Source organism: Choloepus didactylus, chromosome X (genome assembly GCF_015220235.1).
Source record: "Choloepus didactylus isolate mChoDid1 chromosome X, mChoDid1.pri, whole genome shotgun sequence".
NCBI lineage: Eukaryota > Metazoa > Chordata > Mammalia > Pilosa > Megalonychidae > Choloepus > Choloepus didactylus.
In genome coordinates, this window is record NC_051334.1 from 75,048,809 (window position 1) to 75,070,947 (window position 22,139).

Here is a 22,139-nt window from a genome sequence, read left to right on the forward strand (position 1 = left end):
GGGCATTTTTTTTTTCAGTAGGAAAAGGCTGGATCTACTACACTGAATACAATGACATTGTTACTCTTGCTTCTTGCACAGGCGCAGTGCAGGAATTCTCAGAGCACGCCTACGCGCGCACATTTTCTCTCCTCTCTCTCTTTCCACTTTCGTCCCCTCGCTTCGCTTTTTCTCTCTCCTTTCCCCCTCCCATCTCTAGATCTTTCAGTCTTTCCGTTAGTCCGTTTACTTCTCTCCTTTCCATCCTCCATCTCCCCACCCCTTCATCTCCCACACCCGCCCTTCCTTTTCCGTCTCACGCGCACAGCCACTTGTGCATGCGCATTAGGTACAAAGCCTCGCTCTTTGTCCCCATCTGTCGTTCACACGAACGCAAGGCTTTGGCATTCGGTAGCCAATAGAATCTAAGAAATGGTGGAAAAATGATTCCGCCTCTGAAGATAAACTTTGATTGGCAGTTAAGATAGCCAATCGGGGACGCCACTTTGGACCCCTTGGGAGGCTCCGAGCCCCCTCGTCTGGTTTCCGGCGGTCGCGCGCTCTTTTCTCGGGACGGTAAAGGCCGTGTAGCGTCGCCGTTACTCTGAGGAGAGAACAGTCGGTAGAGGGTGAGTTTTCGGATGGTTCGTTTTTTGTTTAGGAGGGAAGCGAGATTTCTTGCAGTAATCGGTGAAGGAAGAGGCCAGGGCGAGGTTAGGTTTGGAGGGAGGATGGCCGTTCCAAGGCCCCTAGAGGCCTTGTCCCCGCCGCCACACGGCCTCCTTTGCCCACCCGCGGGGGCCCAGTACTCTCTACTCGACCCCCGTCTGGTTGAACCCGTCTCCGGTTTTCTGCACCACCTGCTTTCTTTGTGCAACTCATCTTCGAATCTTAGCCCTGTCAGTAAGTTCCCAGGCCTTTTAGCCGCCCTGAGCCTGAGGGTGTGGGGTCTATTATCCGAGAGGACTGAAGTCGTTGTTGGAGGAGGAGGCGCTTTGTCGGGCGCTCCTCCTCTCGGCCTCAGCGAGGCCATTAATTCCAAAAAGGGAAAGTGCCCCCCCCCCCGCCCCCAGCGGTATTTCTTTGTCAAAACTCTTAGCTTGGAAGTTCATCTGCAGACCCTACCGCTTTCCTTGTCGGTTCCTGTGTGCCCTTTTTCCAGTCTTGCTGCTCAGTTACTCAACCCGTAGCGTCGCTTTTCTAAATGCAACTTAATTTTATGGACTTTCTATCGGTTATTTTTCACTCGGAGAAAGTATTGTCATGAGCTGACACCTTGCTTTGTGTTCTTAACAGAGAAGTCCAAGTTAGAGGGGACTTGGGAGACACTTGGTTGCCTTCTCCAATCGAAGTTGAGGTACGTGTAGGGGATAGGGTTGTTGGATGATTAGATCTGAATTAAGGTAGACAAGGAATTATTTTTTAGTCTTAAGTATGTTGCATGGGACATACACCAAAAAAAGGTATTAGGTGTTTTTATTTTTATCTGAAATTCAAATTTAATTGTGGGTCATGTATTTTTATTTGCTAAATCTGGCACATCAAGTAGGGGGGCACTGGCTAGATTTATAGTGTGCTTTTGTCCCATTTCCTTGTTGTTAAACGAACCGTTGTAAGAAACTTAGAAAATTGCTCTGTCCAGTTCATTCTACTGCTCTAGGGCTGGTCTATATCCAGGTAGCCATCCTGGTAGATACTTATACCAGATTTCCCCCCACAGTTTCCACTTAAAGAATTGCTTTTTTCCTGAAAATTTAGGTAACATTTATTTAGATTACAGATATGTGTGATGTACTGTTTGGTCCTGTAACATTTCTACAACTGTTCAGGCTGTATCATGCCCAGCAGCCACAGTATTTCTAATTCAGCCATGTATGTCTTGAGGACAGTTAAGTAGACAAAAATCCTGGCTGCTGATCTTTGTGCTTTGTTCTCTTCTTAGAGGCCAAAGGTTAGGGGCAGTGGACTTATTACTCAAAAGAGATTTTTGCACGTTTCCAAATTATATTGGTGGTCATCATCAAAAGTAGGTACTTATTAGTACCTGTTACTTAGTAGGCACTGTTCTAGGTGCTTTATATGTATTATTTAGTCGCTACCTGTGAATGCCTGCTTGAGAAAAAGTAAACTGAAGGGAAAGATGAAAACTAGCATTATGGAAACATTTATTTAAAAAGATGAAGGCAGGCAGTTTGGTTATAAAAACATGATTTTAGCTAAAATCCGAAAGAGAAGGAAGAATATAATAGATAGCATTTTCCTAATGAGAGCACCCACCCTATGTAGAAATAGGGGTGGTGGTTGCCAGCAGAAACAAGTGTCTGCTATCTTCCTGTATGGGAGCTAAGTTTTCCCAGCCCTGTGAGATAGATGTTATGAAACCCAGGTGAGGAAACTGAGGCTCAGAAGTGAGGCAAGTTTATTGAACTCTAAAATGAAATCAAGGTGTATTTGACTACAAAACCGGTAGCATGGTGATGACTATGAGCTTTAGAGTTCAGCAGTCTGGGTTCCACTTCGTGCTCTATCACACTGTGTGACCTTAGGTGGACAACGTACTTATTCAGGATTCACTTTCCTTATCCAGAAGAATAATAGTTGTGAGCACTAAATGAGATAATTAATACAGCACAATATATGGCATTTAATGGCCAATAAATAATTGATATTATCATTTTAACTACCAAGCTGCACTTACTAAAAGCCAAAAACAACTACCCTTGAGATGATCTTAAATGTTTTAGAACATCCTTAAAATTTTGCTCCCAGAACTTTATCCTCTGGGACAAAGATCATTTCTACTAGAAGTTGTGGTAAAACGGCCTTTTTGAAATGGAGTGGTGAGGTGTCCGTTAAGATGTAAATTAGGGTTTTGATATTTAAATTTTGAATGGATCTCTATGGGGGTTTCTATTAACATGTAAATATATGTTGTGGGTTCTTGAATGGGATGCAAGGTTTTGAGGCTGGGGCTACTGGCTTCTGATTTTAGCCTGGGATAAGAAGGCTGAACTAGTGGGAGAAATGGCTGTGAAGATAACCCAGTTTTCTGCTATCAGTCACTTTAGGGTCAGGGGAAGGGAGATACTTAATACTTGGAACCCAAAATAGGAAAATAGTAGATTCTAATGCCTACCTCACCCATCCCCCAAGGGTTGCTGGGGTGGACTTTAGATTTCATATGTTCTAGTTTCCTACTTTTGTATCTATCTTTAAGGTATCTATTTGACATGAAACTGCTACACCTATTCATGGCATTTAAAATTGTTTAAATTGTTAAAACTTTTTGGGAAAACCATGCTGTACTATGTGGCATTGGTTCAGTGACCCTATTTTTAGTTTCTTTATGAACTTATCATAAAGAAATAAACAGAAACAGCTATAAGCAAAAGGATATTTACTACAGCATTATAATAGGAAAAAGCTGGGAACAACCTCAGTGTCTCATGGTAGGGAGTGATTTAGTAAATTAGTATACATCCAGGAGGACTTTAGGTAGCTGTTAAAAGTTATAATTATGCCGACACTATAGAAATAAGGAAGAGCTGAATATATAGTAGTGCATTATGATTGCAATTTTTGAAAGGTTAATACATGTCTTGGAAGGTAAATAAGCAAAAATGGAAATAGTGGGAGGAAGATTTAATTATGGATGTGCCCAAAGATTTAACTGAGCATCATTTATAATGGTTAAGAATTAGAAACAACCTAAGTGTCCCAACAATAGGGGTTAAAGAAATTATGGTGCACGAATACAGCTGAATATTGTGTCCCATTAACACAGTAGAAGATTTAATGACATGAAAGCTGTTCATAATATGTATCATAAAGTAGGAAAAGTTTACAAAATAGTTTTTATAATATCCCATTGAACAACATAAATATATAAATTAATGACTTGGTGTACTAAATTGTCAGCAGTGAGTATTTAGTGGTGGGTCTATGGGGTTTTATTTTTGTTTTTCTGAGTATTAAAATGTATTTTGTAATAGGTACTTTATTGTAACTTCTGAAGCTGAGAAAGGTAGATTGATGAAATATCATATGTAATTTACTTATTTATGATGTATGTTGTTTTGTCTCTCCAGAAGTTAATCTTTGCTTTGTTCACTGATGCATCCCAAGCACCTAGAATAGTGCCTGGCAAATAGTAGGCATTCAGTGAGTATTTGTTGAATGAATTAATAAAGTGAAAAATTATCAGTAACTTACAAACAAGGCAGTTTTAATCTTTGCCTACTTTCTGTTTTTTGTCTACAGTCAAGCGTTTAAAAAAAAAACTTCCCCCTTAAAACATTTAAATTTTTTCATGTTTACATGGTCTTTACTGCTGTGTAACATTCTATTGTATGGATATACTATAATTTTTAAAAGCCATTCTGCTTATTTTGGATATTTAAGTCATTTTTATTGTTTTGCTACCATAAGACCATTCTGATGAAAATTTTCATATAAGTATTTTAATTTTAAAATTATTTCCTTAGGATAAATACATAGGAGTAGAATTCTGAGTTAAAGAATATGAACATCTTAATAACTCTTGCTACATATTGTCTTGTGAAACAACTTTTGGATATGGATTTTGATAATTGTGTTGATGTTTTCAATTTTGGTGAGATACAGTGTTGTAGAAAATTCTGTAGAAGGTCTTATACACTTAAAAGAATGCACTATTCCCATATAGCCATCATCCAAAATCAGCAGTCACATTTGTCACATTTTCTTCATCTGAGAAGTATAGTTTTCTCTATTTTTTAAAGGTATGTGATGTTTAACAGTACAATATTTATGAAAAGTTCCTTTTCTGCATCTTTGTTTCAGTTAAATTCTGACTAGAGGGCTTTGTTGGAGGAAAAGGATTTAGGGTTGACATTGCCCTTTTATTTCATTTACTGGAGAATTATCCTTGGATGAGGAACACAGTACCTAGCTTATGAGAAAATTTTCATTTTAAAACTGTCAACTTTTGAATTCTGACATTTTAAAAATTCAGTCTGGATTCTACAGGAATTTTCATTTTGTTTTCTTTTTAATCTTGGTGTTGATTTTTAAATGACAGAACTTAACATTTTATGATTGTATATTAATCTTTTTTATGTTTGCATCTTTTGTTGTTTTGGTAATTACATTTATCTTTTCCATCATGATTAATAACAATGTTTGCTGAGTGTTTCTTATATACCAGTACTGAGCTAGTGTTCCCACATATTTATTTAACCCTCATAGCCACCTTGATAGGTAGGTATTTTCCATTCCCTTTATAGGAGCTTAAGAAATATATGGCAGAAGTAATTTACTAGCTAGTTCATGCCTAGTAAGTATTAGGATCATGGTTCAAACCTAAATGTCTGTCTCATGGCCCATACTTTTCCCACTGTTCACAATATCTACTATGGGCTAGAACTGTGCTAAGTGTCAAGAGAAGAATAAGACTTATTAGTCCTTGGCCTTGTGTGATACTAGGGTCTTATTTCTGGACCCTCCAGTCTGTTCCATTTTGTTTGTATTTCTTTTGTATTGGTAGTAAACCATTTTGGACTTTGTGTCTGTATAATGTGCTTTAATAGGTGGTAGGACTATTTTTTAAGGGGTAGATCCTTATGGGAACGTGGTTTCCTATTAATGTTTAGAATTAATGAACTGGAAGTTTCCTTAAGTCATTCTAGTCTAAGGTGTTCTTATCCAGTATTTGTCTAGTTTCTGTTTGTAGCATAACTGCTAATACTTAGTCGTTTTTAGAGTTTTGAATTGCCCTCTTTTGCCATACTTGTTCAGAGTAACCAATTGTTTGGATCTGGCAAAAACCAGCATATCAAAGGTGATTAATGACATAGTGAGTTATAAGAAGGTGACTGATTGCATTTCTTATCACTGAATGCATTTTGACAGTCCGCTTTTTTTTTGCTATAGCCACTTATAGTAAAGAGACAATCCACTTTTTCTTTTTTAAGGTGCAGAAATGCAGAGCAATAAAACCTTTAACCTGGAGAAGCAAAACCATACTCCAAGGAAGCATCATCAGCATCACCACCCACAGCACCACCCACAGCAACAACAGCAGCAGCAACAGCAGCAGCAGCAGCAGCAGCCACCACCACCACCAATACCTGCAAATGGGCAACAGGCCAGCAGCCAAAGTAAGTGGACACTAGGCATTGGGGTAGAAATAGGTTCCCTCTTGGGAATGTTTATTGGTTTTTAGATTAGTTTCTTGGGATTATAAGAGAACAGGCCTTTGTGACACACCTTTGTTCTTTTCCCTATTTACCTCATGGTATCTTTATGATGGAAAAAGGCTGATGCCCTGAAACCAAGGAGCAGACCTGTTGTATAGGACAGCAGTTGAGTACAGGTTGCTTTGCTGTGTTGGCACATTCTACTGCTAAACAGATGTCTGTATATTTTACCTCAGAGCTTGGTTCTTAGAGGTAGACATCAGAGGACTGTTAATTAAAGAGAATACAGATCAAGTCTTTTAAGGCTCAGTGGAGAAGAGGTCTGGTACTGAGTGTTCTATGTGTAGCCTGGGGCCGGTCCCAGCCCATTTTTAATCAGAGCGAAAAGTCTTTAAATGTACTTACCTGTTTATTTAGTAAACTTTGAACACTTATTGCTTACCTGTCACTAAGACTAGAACCCACTTCAACCCTCTTTATTTCCGGAGATTCCTACAAAGAATACTCTTCTAACTTTTTTTTTTTCCATTCGTTTCCCCAAGCCAGTAAGAATGGGAACATTAAGGTTATGAAGAAAGATTTGGTGAGAGATTGGGAAAATTGAGCAATTATGTTTTAAATTAAAAAAATCTGATCCCTTGTGAATTAGGGTTCCTTATCTTTCTGTCTCTGGCTTCTCAAAGGTAGAGCTGTTGAGAAGTCCTCCTCAGATCTCTACATTCTGCTTTCACATTTTAAGGTACAATTTACTGATAAGTGGTTAGTGGATAGGTTGCACTGGGAAATGGTATATGCCTTCTCTTCAGGAATTATGTTTACTAATCTAGCAGCCAGTTATAACTCTTCGAGGATGTGACTATAATTCTCTTTCCCCAATCTTTTATTTTTTTTATTTTAAATTCAGTTTTATTGAGATATATTCACATACCATGCAGTCATCCACAGTGTACAATCAACTGTTCACAGTACCATCATATAGTTGTGCATTCATCACCCCAATCAATTTTTGAACATTTTGCTTACTCCAAAAAGAATAAAAATAAATGTGAAAAAGAACATCCAAAGCATTCCATCCCCCCATCCCACCCTATTTTTCATTTGGTTTTTGTCCCCATTTTTCTACTCATCTGTCCATACACTGGAAAAAGGGAGTGTGAGCCATAAGGTTTTCACAATCACACAGTCACACCATGTAAGCTACATAGTTATGCAATCATCTTCAAGAATCCAGGATACTGGGTTGCATTTCCGCAGTTCAGGTATTTCCTTCTAGCTATTCCAATACATTAAAAACCAAAAAGGGATCTCTATATAGCGCATAAGAATGCCCTCCAGAGGGACCTCTCAACTCCATTTGAAATCTCTCAGCCACTGAAATTTTATTTTGTTTCATTTCTCTTCCCCCTTTTGGTCTGAGAAGACTTTTTCAATCCCATGATGCCTGGGCCAGGCTCATCCCCAGGAGTCATGTTCCATGTTGCCAGGTTGATTTACACCCCTGGAAATCATGTCCCATGTAGTAGAGAGGGCAATGAGTTCACTTGCCTAGTGGTCTTAGCTAGAGATAGAGGCCACATCTGAGCAACAAAGAGGTTCTCTGGGTCTTTCTTCAATCTTTTAAGTGATTATATGTAATGTCTTCCCTCAGATGAAGGCTTGACTATTGACCTGAAGAATTTTAGGAAACCAGGAGAGAAGACCTTCACCCAACGTAGCCGTCTCTTTGTGGGCAATCTTCCTCCTGACATCACTGAGGAGGAAATGAGGAAACTATTTGAAAAATATGGGAAAGCAGGCGAGGTCTTCATTCATAAGGATAAAGGCTTTGGCTTTATCCGCTTGGTGAGCAGCTGTGGGCTTTGGGGCATGTGCCCTGAAAGGTGGGGGATGATATATATGGAAAACTAGGCAGTGGGAATAATTCTCAGATGATCTGTGTGTCAAAGCTTTTAGTTGATGAAATAGGACAAAAAAATGCAGGTTTTATTTTTATTTATGTTAATGGGTTTTTGTTTTAAGGGCAGCATAGGTTTATTTGCTCAGGATACTGGGGCTAAAGTATGCCCCTTGGAACTTTTTAAAATTTTAATTGGAAATTTTCAAATATACAGAAGAGAATGGTATAATGAACCTGCACATACCTATTGCCCAGCTTTGCAGCAGTTATCAACTGATGGCTAATTTTCCTTCATCTATACCTCTCCCCATTTGCTCCCACCCCAATAAATATTTTAGTATATTAGAGCTAAAGTGTGGTTTGACTTAGGAGAAGTTTTTAAGTATATGGGCCTAAAACATTTCTAGACATTATCATCATAAATAAGGAGCATAATCTGGTAGCAGGATCACTGGATGGGGTGTTGGAACTTAGTTTTTATTCCAGATCTGCCACTAACTCATGAGACTTTATAAAGGCAAATCTATTTCACTGGGGTTTAGGTTCCTCTTTATTAACATGAAGGGTTCTTTCAAGGTCTAGTTTCTAAGGAGGCTTCTTGGAGGGCATAGGTAATTCTGGTTAAACTTGTATGCAACTAGCTAAAATTAAAATATTTGGGGTCCTATATTATAAGGGTAGATTTTAAGGTAGCCTTTGTTTTCTGCATGATTTGCTACCCTTTGGGAGAATAACCTATGAAAGTGGTGATGGATAAGTGTATTAGCTTCTAGAATTTCCAATTATATTTTATCTGATGCAAGGCCATCAAAGCGATTAGGCCATAACTGAAGAGTTATCTGAAACAGACAGTTCCATTCTTCCAATTTTACCCGTGTTTCTTTGTATGCTTCTTGCTAAGGTTTTTTTGGAGACATTTTGTTACTGAGCTCTGCTAACTCTAGACTGTTGATGGCTGCTCAGATGGTCTTTGTTAAACCGAGTTATTCTGACTTTGCTCTCCAGGAAACACGAACCCTAGCGGAGATTGCCAAAGTGGAGCTTGACAACATGCCACTCCGTGGAAAGCAGCTGCGTGTGCGCTTTGCCTGCCATAGTGCATCCCTTACAGTCAGAAACCTTCCTCAGTACGTGTCCAACGAATTGCTGGAGGAAGCCTTTTCTGTGTTTGGTCAGGTGGAGAGGGCTGTAGTCATTGTGGATGATCGAGGAAGGCCCTCAGGAAAAGGCATTGTTGAGTTCTCAGGGAAGCCAGCTGCTCGGAAAGCTCTGGACAGATGCAGTGAAGGCTCCTTCCTGCTAACCACGTAAGTAAGGAGGGAGTTTTCAGAAACAAACCTTAGGTTGCTACTTCCTTGCTATGGTGGTTTGAGGAGTTAGCCTCTAGGAACCATATTCTTGTATTGTTTAAAGACTTGATACTAATTCACGTTTCTAGAACATTTCTAAAGCAATCTTCTATTTTCAATCAGAAAAAATGGTTTTCATTGTAATTTTAAATCAGTGGAAATGGTGTGAGGATTAAGAAATACCTTTTCAGACTTTCAGTAGATTGTCCTTTAATCAGAATTAAATCTCCACTTAAAAAAATTTTAGAACTCTGAAAAGTTGTTCTGTGCATGTGACGTCTCTTAGCATTTTCCTGGGTCATTTTCTGCAGATAACCAGATATTTAGGTTACACTTAAGTACTGTACCTGCCTACTTTGAATATCTTTTTGAGGCTGTCTGTATTCAGAGAGCTGAAGCCTGACTCCATCCTGATTGTCAACCCCCAATTCTCCTTAATATCGTTAAAAAGACTTAGTTCCTTGGGCCTGGATGTAAGAAACCTTTCAGAAGTATGTTTAATTGTCTAGTCCTCATCCCTAACTATTTCATTGTGCCTGTGGTAGATGTATAGAGGGAGCCTAATAGGGTGTGATTTGACTGACCCTGAGCTACCTTGTTTCAGGTTTCCCCGACCTGTGACTGTGGAGCCCATGGACCAGCTAGATGATGAAGAGGGACTTCCGGAGAAGTTGGTTATAAAGAACCAGCAATTTCACAAGTATGTAATTTTGACACATTCCCTGTTAGGTATTTGCCTAATCCTAAGGAAACTTGTAAAGGGGTGAGTAAAAGAAGCAGGTCTTTGCTGGATGTGTTCACTGGCTGCCATTATTTTGGCACTTGGAAGGAACATGATGCTTAGTTGGGGGAATCTTTTTTTTTTAATTGCTTGCTTACAAGGATTGAATTTTTTTTAATTCAATTTTTTAAAGATTTATTTATATACCATACAATCATCCAAAGTATATAATCCTTTGATCATATTACCATCATATAGTTGTTCATTAATCACCCCGATCTATTTTTTTAAACATTTTCCTTGTACCAGAAAAAGTGAAAGCAAGAATAAAAAAAACAAGAGTAAAAACAGAACACCCAAATTTTCACCCCCCCATTCTTCCTTTAGTTTTTTTTTTCCCCCCATTTTTCTACTCATCCATCCATACACTGGACAGAGGGGAGTGTGATCCATATGGCTTTCCCAATCACATTGTCACCCTTCGTAAGCTACATTGTTATACAATCGTCTTCAAGATTCAAGGGTTCTGGGTTGTAGTTTGATAGTTTCAGGTATTTACTGCTAGCTATTCCAATTCATTAAAACCTAAAAAGGGTTATCTATATTGTGCGTAAGAGTGCCCACCAGAGTGACCTCTTGGCTCCTTTTGGAATCTCAGCCACTGAAACTTACTTCATTTCATTTCACATCCCCCTTTTGGTCAAGAAGATGTTCTCCATCCCACGATGCTGGGTCTAGATTCCTCCCTGGGAGTCATATTCCACGTTGCCAGGGAGATTCACTCCCCTGGGTATCAGATCCCATGTAGCGGGGAGGGCAGTGATTTCACTTGCCAAGTTGGCTTAGCTAGAGAGAGAGGGCCACATCTGAGCAACAAAGAGGCCCTCAGAGGGAGACTCTTAGGCACAATTATAAGCAGGTTTAGCCTCTCCTTTGCAGTAACAAGCTTCATAGGGGCAAGTAGTTGGGGGAATCTTGAACAAAGTTAGTGACCTGGGACCCTTGTCCCTAGGGAGCGAGAACAGCCACCCAGATTTGCACAGCCTGGCTCTTTTGAGTATGAGTATGCCATGCGCTGGAAGGCACTCATTGAGATGGAGAAGCAGCAGCAGGACCAAGTGGACCGCAACATCAAGGAAGCTCGTGAGAAGCTGGAAATGGAGATGGAGGCTGCTCGCCATGAGCACCAGGTCATGCTAATGAGGCAGGGTGAGTAGAGGCCTGTAAGAAGGGCAAAATGACGTTTTTCAGATTTTTTTATGCCAATCAGTAGAGAAAGGCTTGAATCTGAAATATTTCATTGATCTTGGTAGGCAAACGAATTGGTAGATGTGACAGAGAATCCTAGATTCTTCAGAGAAGGAAATAGAGGTTGATTTCATTTTGGGAGTTGTGGATACCTTGGACAACCACTTAGAGATTATATTCCCCTTGTTTTCTGTAACTATTTTTGGAAAATTATTGAGCCTATATGAGGAGAACAAAGGATATTATGAAGAATACTGTGAATCAATTTGTTTTTGTAGATTTGATGAGGCGCCAAGAAGAACTTCGGAGGATGGAGGAGCTGCATAACCAAGAGGTGCAAAAACGAAAGCAACTGGAACTCAGGTAACTTTCTTTCTTGAACCTTATTTTCCAGACAATGCTTAAAAGGAAATCTGTCACTCATGCTTTGTACCCATCATGCTACCTGGTACATAAACATGTTGGCAAATATTTCCTGACTTCTCAGTTTCTCTCTTTAACTAGGAGATTTTCTAGCTGCCTATGGTTCTAGGCATTACTTGGGGCTGCACTAAAGGGGAAGCAGCCGAGTGCTGGTCTCATGAGGCTCCTTTGGGAGAGGAGAACTTTTTTTCCCTGATGGACACATCTGGGTTACCTTGGGGCTGGGCACACTTTACTGTTTCCTGGAGAGCTACGATAGTTGTCTGTAGGTTCTTGATTTCCTTGGCAGAGTTCCCTATTAAGATAGCCTGTTCAAGTTTTGGAATGCCTCTGTCTTAAATACCTTGGTGACTCTATAGGCAGGAGGAGGAGCGCAGGCGCCGTGAGGAAGAGATGCGACGGCAACAGGAGGAAATGATGCGACGACAGCAGGAAGGATTCAAGGGAACCTTCCCTGATGCGGTATATTTCCCATGTGCCCGTGGTGTACCAAGCCAATCATGACAAACCCACCATGGATCGTCCACTAGGACTATAAAGTACCCTGGGGCTATGACCAGCTTTCCCTTACTAGGGAACTTCTTTTAGGAAGAATTCATTGAAAGTTTTGAAGGGGAATAGTTCTTGCTGCACAGGCAATTTAGGATGAAAGGCTGAGGCCATTGTATGCTGTTTAGACTTGGTGATGTAGGATGAGATACATCGAGTCCTTTAGCAGCCTTGACCTAATCCTCTTTTGTCCTTGCAGTTGTTGTACAGGTTGGAGGTTTAGAACAAATCAACTTTCTCTTCCATTCTTTCTCTCCTTCTGTTCTTAATAGGAGACTCTGACTTGTGTCCTAGTAGCTCTGTGACCTTGAGCTCACTGTAAACTAGTGAGGAGCTGTTGGTGTTCCTCAGCTTGGTCTTAGTGCTCTTGGGATGTCTTACATTCTATCTACGAACCTTAGTGTGTGGTCCTCAATAGATGGTGCTAGAATACACTGTTGTCTTGAATAGTTTTTTGTTTTTCAGAGAGAACAGGAGATACGGATGGGCCAGATGGCTATGGGAGGTAAGGACTTAGGATGCTAATGACTGATTTGGTTTTTTGTCTGGTCTGTGGTGAACTATGTAGCTTCTCCTACTAAGTCCAGATTTAAGGGGCTGACAGATTTAAGGGAGCATCGTTTGTGGTGTGTGTGTGTGTATATGTGTGTGTGTGACATGTCTTAGCCCAGAGGTCTTGTTCAATTGTTTCCTCTGGTGGCATAGAAAGGAGACTAACAATCTATACCCAGTACTGATCACACTACTCTCTTTAGGTGCTATGGGCATAAACAACAGAGGTGCCATGCCCCCTGCTCCTGTGCCAGCTGGTACTCCAGCTCCTCCAGGACCAGCCACTATGATGCCAGATGGAACCTTGGGATTGGTAATAAACTGCAGAGCCTTACAATACTTCTAAATGGTGGTAGGAGGGGAAAGAGCTTTGCCTTCATAGCCCCTGGACCTACCAATTATGCTACAGAAGTCAGTCTTTAAGACCTCTGGTATCCATTAGATATAACCTCAAGATCTTTATTTTTGACTCTTGAGCAAACCCAGTCTTAAATTATACTTTGTCTAGAAGTAAAGCAAATGACTCGGACTGGCCTTTCTGGTTGACTGTTTAGCTGCTACCCTGAGTGAACAAGTTATTGTTTTGGAGAGAAGGTAACAAAAAATAGATATTATCACATAAAATAGATATGACTTCAAAGACTTTATGACTCATATAATCTTGAGGTTGTTTTGGTCCTAATGTCAAGCTGGATAGGCTTGAGGTTGCTGAAGAACAGTGGCCTCCCCTTGTCCAGGTACCTAGCTCAGGAAAATGGAAGGTCTTGTCTAGAACTTATCCAACCTAAGAACTTAGTACATAGTATTGCTTAGTCAGTAGTGAGGAATAGGGATAAATAATTAAAGATAAGATAGCTTGATGGGTCCCTAATCCAGACAATCTTCTCTTTAGGGTTATTCTCTGGACTCTTGTTCTAAACAAGCTTGGTCACCCCAGAATCAGGAGCCTTATTGAATAATTAGTTGGTTGGAAAGTTCCCTCCCAGTCAGTTTTTAATAGCCTCCAAGGGAGGGACTCCAGATGGGTGAGAAGCATAGGACAAAGGTTACTATTGTAACATTGCTCTTTTTTGTTTGTTTGTTTTCTAAGACCCCACCAACAACTGAACGCTTTGGCCAAGCTGCTACAATGGAAGGAATTGGGGCAATTGGTGGAACCCCTCCTGCATTCAATCGTGCAGCTCCTGGAGCTGAATTTGCTCCAAACAAACGTCGCCGATACTAATAAAGTTGCAGTGTCTAGTTTCTCAAAACCCTGAAAAGAAGGACCCATTTTGGACTAGCCAGGATTTTACCCTGGAAGAGTGTTAGGGATTCCTCCCAATAGTTAGGTTTTCCCTTTCTGTACTACTCTAGGGAGACCTGGGGCAAGGGAGGGAGGGTGATATTTAAAAGATCAGTTCAGTGTGGTATATTATTTAACAAATCAGTTCTGTGTGGTGCATTCCTGAAGTCTCAAATGTTATTGATGTTGAGGGCCTGGGGGGAACCATGGCAAAAATGGATTCAGTTTGAGTCCCATTAATCATGATCATTCCATTCTTTGTCCATCCTGTTCTGTTTGCTTTTATATCCTTATACCCCCTGTCCCCCAACATGAGACACTGCCATATATACCACAAAAACCAAATGTCACCCAGCGATCTTAGCCCCATTATTCCATTCACTCCCAGGTCAGAATTCAGGCAAATGTCCACAGAGATCGCAGACAGCATACATACGGTTCTGTTATATCCCATACATTACCCCTTCATGTCCTAAAGAAATTTTCTCATAGGTTTTCATTTTAGTATATCTTTAAAAATATCTTGTGTTAACTTGCATCCATCTTTTTCTTGGGTGAGGACTGCCCAGGAATGACCCTTTCTGTGTCTATGATGTTGCTGTTCACAGCTTTTCTTGATAGGCTTAGTACAATCTTGGGAACAGGGTTGCTGTATGCTGAAGGTCTGACAGTAGCTCTTAGCCTTGCCTATCTTAGGTAGTTATGCTGTGCATTTTTTATTGGTGTATCATGTTTGATTTGTCTCTGATACCTTAAATTTGGAGTTTTTCTGAGAAATGGAGCAGTAATGCAGCATCAACTTATTAAAATACATTTTAAGCCTTTTAATTTTCTGTGCTATTTTTGAAGGGGAAGAGAGGGAGGGAGGGAGGGGTGTTCTGTCTTAGGAGATGAGCACTAGGCTCTATAAGGATAATCCTTTATGAGCTTTTGATTAAAGTATTAGTCATCCATCTGGGCAAACATGGAGAGGGGGTGGGAATGAGATGCATACAATGGCTGAAATGGTTGGCAAGGACTGGCACTACACGGAAGTAATGAGGATAGAAGAAAAGCTGCTTTGAAAGATTTGTAGGATGAATTGAGGGACCCTCATTGAGCTGGGAGTGGGGTCTCAAAATTGGTTTTCATTTCTGAGCAGCTGCTAGTATGTCATTGGCTTGGAATTGGTATGGTGAATCTAAAACTGTGCAGTGGTTAGCTGACCTCACCCAAGTTCCAAGCCCTACTCTGCCTGATCCTTTTTTCTTGAGCCTCAGAGCTAAAATGCTCCTGAGCTCTTTCTCATTGGCTGGGAAGACCAATTGAAGTTCCCTTGCCCATGTTAGGAGGTATACGCCTCCTGAACTAAAGATAGAAACAGCTGGTCCTTCCAGGCAGCTAAAAGCCTCCAGACTAAGAGGTGTTCCCCACTCGGCAGTCAGACTCCTTGAAATATCCTTTCCATAATTCTACCAGCGCCTCCATGTCTTTACTTTGCCATAACAAAGGCTGTGGGCAGCATTTTGACCCCAATACCAACTTTCCTGGTGAGTAACTAATCCTGATCTTGCCATAGGTTCTGTGTGGGTATTGTGGAATGGTTAGTTGGGGGGCAGCCTGCTAATGGAGCAAAGAAACTTGGTGTACCTGCCCTAGATTAATTGGTCTGGGTGATCTTCAGATTTTGTTTGTATTTACATTATGTAGAATGAAACCATAAGCATATAAACCTAGGGAAGAGGTGAGAAGTGATATTTGGAATAGTTGTCTTTACTTCCTTGATCCTTCTGGTATCCACAGATTCCTGTTGCCATCACTCTGGGGTCCCAATCTTCCATGATGCACTTAAGGTGAGTAGGTGAGGGGGGATAGCAAGAGTATTTCCCAAAGGAAATATACCCAGCAACCTAAGCTGAGCTGGATCTCTCATCAGGGTTGGTCCTGCTGCTGGAAGCGAACTGTAGATTTCACTGAGTTCTTAAACATCAAGGTAAATCCTTTACTTCCTTGGATTCTGCCCCTGTTAGAATTCTACCCCTAATCCTTATCTCCTTGTCTATACTAGGGCTGTACTATGGGACCACATTGCGCTGAGAAGCTCCCTGAGGTCCCTCAACCTGAGGGCCCTGCCACAAGCAGTTCACTTCAGGAACAAAAACCTCTGAATACGATTCCAAAGTCAGCAGAGACCTTGCGCCGGGAGAGGCCCAAGTAAAGAGGAGGTCCCAGGGTTTTTCCTACATTCATGCAGCCTCCTAGAAGTGATTAATGGGTCATTGGGGGTTGGGTACTAGGGACCAGAGATGCGAGGAGGGCCACGTGTCTGGGGTTCAGATGGTGTATATTCTGTACCTTAAGGAAAATCTATCTCCTAAAATAATATCCTATGCTCTAGGATGGTAAGGGGTGGTGATGGGATAGATATATCGAGACAACAGAGTAGAAAGCTCTGCACAAATACGTGCTTAGTATATAATGCAAAGGGAATTTTTGAGAATGTCTTGATTTTTCTTTTTGAAAAAGTGTTTTAAGTCTTACATCAAGAAAAGGATGTAGCATTGGCAGCCAAGAAGTTGCAGAGTAGAATAAATTAATTTTGTAGGAATAGTATGAGTCATATTAAGTTTACAATTACTTATGGTGGGAGATGAGGATGGCTAGATCTTGGGAAAGTGGAAGTCAAGAATCAGTTCATATTTAACACTAGGGTTTAAAGGGTTGGGGAGGAAGAGGAAATAATGCAGTTCTACAGACAAATGTGGTTAGATTTAGAGCAACTGAGTAGATGGCAAGAGAAGTCCTGGAGATTTCTCCAGGGTTCAGGGATTTGGGATGTCAGTAGAGATGAAACTTGACATTGGGGTTGCTGCCCATCTCCAACCCTGTCCCACTTTCACCAGACTTCTTTGACTCCATACCACTGGTGGGAGTGTTGGAGCTGATGATCATGGTTAATGAGCCAGGACTAAATCATCCACTCATAATCCCTAGGTCAGAGTTACCTATGAAGCTGCTGCCACTCAATATATCCCAAGCCCTGGAAATGGCACTGGAAAAGAAAGAACTACACCAGGAACCTGGGGCAGGTAGGTGGGTCCTTCGTAGGACAGGCTTCACAAGACTGGAATTTAGTGGAAATGGCAATTTGGTGGTAGTGGTGGGGAATTAGATAGGTTCCTGACTGTTTCCCTTGCCTAGGACCTGACAGTTGTCTGCTCCAGATGGGTTCCAGCTGCCAGAACCCAGGATGTGATGCTGTGAGTGAGTTTTGGGGTCTCAAGCATGTGACTGAGAGGTGCTATACCTGAGGGATGACTATAGATATGATGAAGCTGAGTATGATATACCTTAGAATGACCTCATTCTTTTCCTGATTCTCCCGTATCCTTCTTAGGTTTACCAAGGTTCCGAGAGCAATGCTACTCCATGTACCTACCACCCAGGAGCACCTCGATTCCATGAGGGGTAAGAGAAGGGACTGGGTGGGCTGTGAGAGAAGTTTCTCCCAATATTGATCATAGGATGTGAATGGAGGCTTGGGAGAAAAGGAAGATTCAGTTGATAATCTTCCTATCTCAGGATGAAATCTTGGAGTTGTTGTGGCATCCAGACCCTGGATTTTGGGGCATTCTTGGCACAGCCAGGATGCAGAGTTGGCAGACATGACTGGGGGAAGCAGGTAAGCCCCAATTTGTCTGAACTCTTAATTAGAACCCAGTCTTAGAGATAACCTTGCCTCTCTACCTATGAACAAGCTCCCTAATCTTCTCCCTTTAGTATGGACCAAATAAGATTCTGCTCCTTATCTCTTAACAGCCCAGAGGCTTTGCAATATGAGGTAGTAATAATCTTTCTGAGACCCTGTCTCTTCTCCACACACACCATGAGAATTCCCCTTGGATTAAGATTTCATTCTTACCACCCTCATTTCACATCTTATCTTTAGCTGCCAGCATCTTGCCGCCATGATTGGCACCAGACAGATTCCTTAGTAGTGGTGACTGTGTATGGCCAGATGCCACTGCCTGCGTTCAACTGGGTGAAGGCCAGTCAAACTGAGGTGAGGAATCATCTGATGCTGGATGGGAGGCTAGTGAGTTGGGTGATAATACAATCTTACAGGAAGAGTGGCTGTGTCCAGTTAACCTAGAGGCTCTATAGTCCCCTGAGAGGAAGGTAGAGGTATTAGGTCAGGGTTGTCTGGCTGGTCCATGGATGTAGGGATCACACCTCTGGCCTGGATCTCTGTTGTAACAACTTGTTATGAAGTCCCAGGATTGTTACTACCCCTGTAATTCTTTTCTCTCAGCTTCATGTCCACATTGTCTTTGATGGTAACCGTGTGTTCCAAGCACAGATGAAGCTCTGGGGGGTAAGTGAAGTTAAGGGGGCACAAGAGGGGGTGGGGTAAAAGGAAGGACAAGATTGGAATGAATAGAGGGTGTCTTGAGGGAAGGAGTTGTAGTGGGAAAGTGGAGATTTTCTCTTCATTTGCTTTGATATTTTCTTCTCTCTTCTCTCTTCTCCCCCCCCAACCCCAACTATATTGTCTTCCTATATCTTTTTTTTCTCTTTGCATTTTTCTATCCTTCTAATTTTCCCACTGTCATTCATTACCATCCCACCCCTGACCCCAAACCCTTTGATTTCCTCATTCATTCTTTTTTCTGTGTTCCTCTATCTTTCCCTCCTCCTTAGGTCATAAACGTGGAGCAGAGCTCTGTCTCCTTGATGCCATCTCGGGTTGAAATCTCCCTGATCAAGGCTGACCCAGGATCCTGGGCCCAGCTGGAGCACCCCGATGCACTAGCTGAGAAGGCTAGGGCAAGGGATGGGTTAGAGATGGATGAGGAAGAATCTGAGGATTCAGATGATGATCTGAGCTGGACAGAGGAGGAGGAAGAGGAGGAAGCCATGGGGGAGTAGTGACATCAGATAGCCGAGTATCTAGATAGGACTGCAATGATTCCCTTAGGATCTCAGAGACCAGGATATGGTTGGCCATGTGGTGTCATTGAGCAACAGGGTGCTGAAGGAGGGGAGAACAAAAGTATCCAAACCATGTTGCTTTTTCCCCTTAAATAAATCTTGTATTCTGCAGATTCACATAGTGTCATTCTCTCACCTTACTATCTAAGATTGTATTCATTTTCTTCCAGCTTCTGTGTGTGTTCACACACATGTGAAAACAAGTACATGCACATTCCATCTATTCTTCTCTACCATTTACTGAGTACTTACTGTGTACTCAGTTATGTGTTAGGTGGTTTAGAGACATCTGAAAAACAGAAGACTTATTCATTCCTCTCAAGAAAATTAGTCTGACAAGTCAAGGCCAATGTGCATGAAATAATAATAAACATTATCAAGCAGTTTAACTGAGTGCTAAATTGTGCAGTACACTTCTTTTAAAGAGCTATAGAAGTTGAGAGAATGTAGAGATTGATGTAGACATAGTAGTAAGGCAAGGCTCCATTGAAGAAGTACATTTTTCTTTACAGCTTTATCGAGATATTACTCATGTGCCATATAGTCCACCCATTTAAAAGTGTATGGTACAGTGGTTTTTAGTATAGTCCCAGAGTTGGGCAACAACAATTTTAGAAAATTTTCATCACCTCAAAAAGAAACCCTATACCCATTAGTCATCATCCCCATTTCTCCCCAAACCCACAGTCTATGCAACCACTAATCAACTTTATGTAGATTTGCCTATTCTGGATATTTCATATACATGAAATCATATAATATGTGGTCTTTTTTAACTGTCTTCTTTCACTTAGCATGATATTTTCAAGGCTCATCCATGTTGTAGTGTGTATCAGTATTTTATTCCTTTTTATGGCTAAATAATATTCCATTGTATGGATATATCACATTTTTCTCTATTCATCAGTTGTGGGACATTTGGGTTGTTTTCCACTTTTGGGCTATTATGTATAATGTTCCTTTGAACATTCATTTACAAGTTTTCATGTGAACATATGTTTTAATTTCTCTTGGGTACACACACACACACACACACACACGCACGCACACCTAGGAGTGGAATTGTTGAGTCATATGGTAACTCTGTTTAACCTTTGAGGAATTTCCAGACTGTTTTCCAAAGTAGCTGCACCATTTTACTTTCCTACCAGCAGCATATGAGGGTTCCAATTTCTCCACAACCTTGCTAACACTTTTTATTATCTGTCCTTTTTGATTATAGCTATCCTAGTGAGTGTGAAGTGGTATCTCATTTTGGTTTTCACTTGCATTTCCCTGATGGCTAATGATTTTGAGCATATTTTCTTGTGTTTATTGGTCATTTGTTTATCTTCTTTGGAGAAATGTCCATTCAAATCCTTTGCCCATTTTTTAAATTGGGATATTTGTCTTATTATTGTTGAGTTACAAGAGTTCTTTATATATTCTAGATACAAATCTCTTGTCAGATATATGATTTGCAAATATTTTCTTCCATTCAGTGGTTTGTCTTTCTAATTCCTTGGTGGTGTCCTTTTATGCATAAAAATTTTAAATTTTGAAGGCATATCAAAGAAACCACTGCCTGATTCAAGGTAATGAATATTTTTGTCTATGTTTTCTTCTAAGAGTTTTATAGTTTTAACTTATATTTAGGTCTCTGATCCATTGAGTTCACTCAGTGGATCATATAGTGATATAGTGCATATAGTGTGAGGTAGGGGTCCAACTTTATTCTTTTGTATGTGGATGTCCAGTTATCCCAGCACCATTTGTTGAAAAGACTATTCTTTCCCCCAATGGATTGTCTTGGCACTGTAGGTGAAAATTGACTGTAAATGTTAGGGTTAAGAAGGACATTTTGAATGGGAATTTGAGGAATGGGAAATTTGAATGGTTATGGAAGAGTAGGGATTCAGACTCTCGCAGAAAGTTGTGTACATGTGTTATTTTAAATTGCACAAGTAATACATTGTCATTGTAAAAAAATTCAATGCAGAAGTATGTAGAGTAGGAAGTGAATGTTCCTCTTCAGCTTCCCTCCAAGCTTAGACCCTTTACTGTTTCTAACCACTACTAACATATGAGAGGGTATGTTTAAGGTAGGGAATGAAAAAGTTAGTTAAGTGGAGTGTGGATAGATTAGGAACTTAAATCCTAGGTTAAGGATTTTGAACATGATTTAAAAAGAGCGTGAAAAAGCATTATAGGCTTTTTCTTTTTTTAATGTAGATTCCTAATCAGAAGAGTGATACATTTTTTTTGAGTCTCCCTTGAGTCAGATTTATTCCCTCAGTAGGGTGGCCAAGAATTTGGGAGAATCAATCTCCAAGAAACACCTAGCTAGGAAGCTTGCCAAATCTCAGGTGATCTCAAGTTCTCTTCATATCACCCTCTTGTCTCAGTTCAAGTTCAAGGAGCGTAAGGTCTCTTTGGGAGCTAGGAGTAAGATGGGGGCAGGAGAACGGATGTGGGCAGTGAAAGTGAGGGATTACAGCATAGCATGTCTCAGAATTTGGAGGCAAGATTAGGGGACATTAGGGAATACATCCAGGGAATATGACCTCTTCCTCACAGAGAAGTTTGATCAGAAGTAAAATGCCTCCCTGGACTTTCAGGTTACTCAACAATTCTGGTTATGCCCTTTGCTCTCATTCAATGAATTTGAAGTGCATATAAAGCTTCCCTTTGAAATGAACCTTTCAGGTTCTTCCTAACCTGGGCAGCAGCTCCCTCTTAAAGTCACTTTCCGTGGGTGATTTGGCATGGATAGGGGCTTTGACAGATGTTAAAAACTTTTTAAAAAAATTTTCAGAGGTATAAAATGCATACAGAAAAGTACATAAAGTGTACTAATAATAAATGTACATACAACTTGATTAATTATATATGCACATGCACATATATATATCCTTGTATCATATATATACCCACCTATCAATCTAACGATTGATCGATCAATAGATATATACCCTTATAACTACTTTAGTGGACTTTTTTTCTATTTTAT

At 40.6% G+C, this 22,139-nt stretch overlaps 2 protein-coding genes across 4 annotated transcripts; both read left to right on the forward strand.

Moving 5' to 3' along the window:
* Positions 1 to 461: 461 nt before the first annotated feature.
* On the forward strand, positions 462 to 15,007 carry NONO (non-POU domain containing octamer binding). 3 transcript variants are annotated; one of them, XM_037822160.1, is made up of 13 exons: positions 518 to 608; positions 1,276 to 1,336; positions 4,068 to 4,140; positions 5,931 to 6,116; positions 7,804 to 7,997; positions 9,058 to 9,359; positions 10,006 to 10,101; positions 11,135 to 11,331; positions 11,649 to 11,733; positions 12,153 to 12,255; positions 12,808 to 12,847; positions 13,098 to 13,207; positions 13,985 to 15,007. In XM_037822160.1, the coding sequence occupies exons 4-13, from the start codon at positions 5,939 to 5,941 to the stop codon at positions 14,117 to 14,119; spliced, it is 1,440 nt and encodes a 479-aa protein (XP_037678088.1). In that variant the 5' UTR covers positions 518 to 608; positions 1,276 to 1,336; positions 4,068 to 4,140; positions 5,931 to 5,938; the 3' UTR covers positions 14,120 to 15,007. The 3 variants fall into 3 exon arrangements, with proteins under 3 accessions (XP_037678089.1, XP_037678087.1, XP_037678088.1); XM_037822159.1 differs by lacking the exon at positions 4,068 to 4,140 and having other exon boundaries at positions 514 to 608; XM_037822161.1 differs by lacking the exons at positions 1,276 to 1,336; positions 4,068 to 4,140 and having other exon boundaries at positions 462 to 608.
* A 69-nt stretch (positions 15,008 to 15,076) lies between these two features.
* ITGB1BP2 (integrin subunit beta 1 binding protein 2) lies at positions 15,077 to 19,436 on the forward strand. The gene is made up of 11 exons (XM_037822490.1): positions 15,077 to 15,708; positions 15,962 to 16,011; positions 16,095 to 16,151; positions 16,227 to 16,372; positions 17,153 to 17,247; positions 17,360 to 17,418; positions 17,556 to 17,626; positions 17,741 to 17,840; positions 18,108 to 18,221; positions 18,471 to 18,533; positions 18,860 to 19,436. The coding sequence occupies exons 1-11, from the start codon at positions 15,645 to 15,647 to the stop codon at positions 19,085 to 19,087; spliced, it is 1,047 nt and encodes a 348-aa protein (XP_037678418.1). The 5' UTR covers positions 15,077 to 15,644; the 3' UTR covers positions 19,088 to 19,436.
* The last annotated feature ends 2,703 nt before the right edge of the window (positions 19,437 to 22,139 follow it).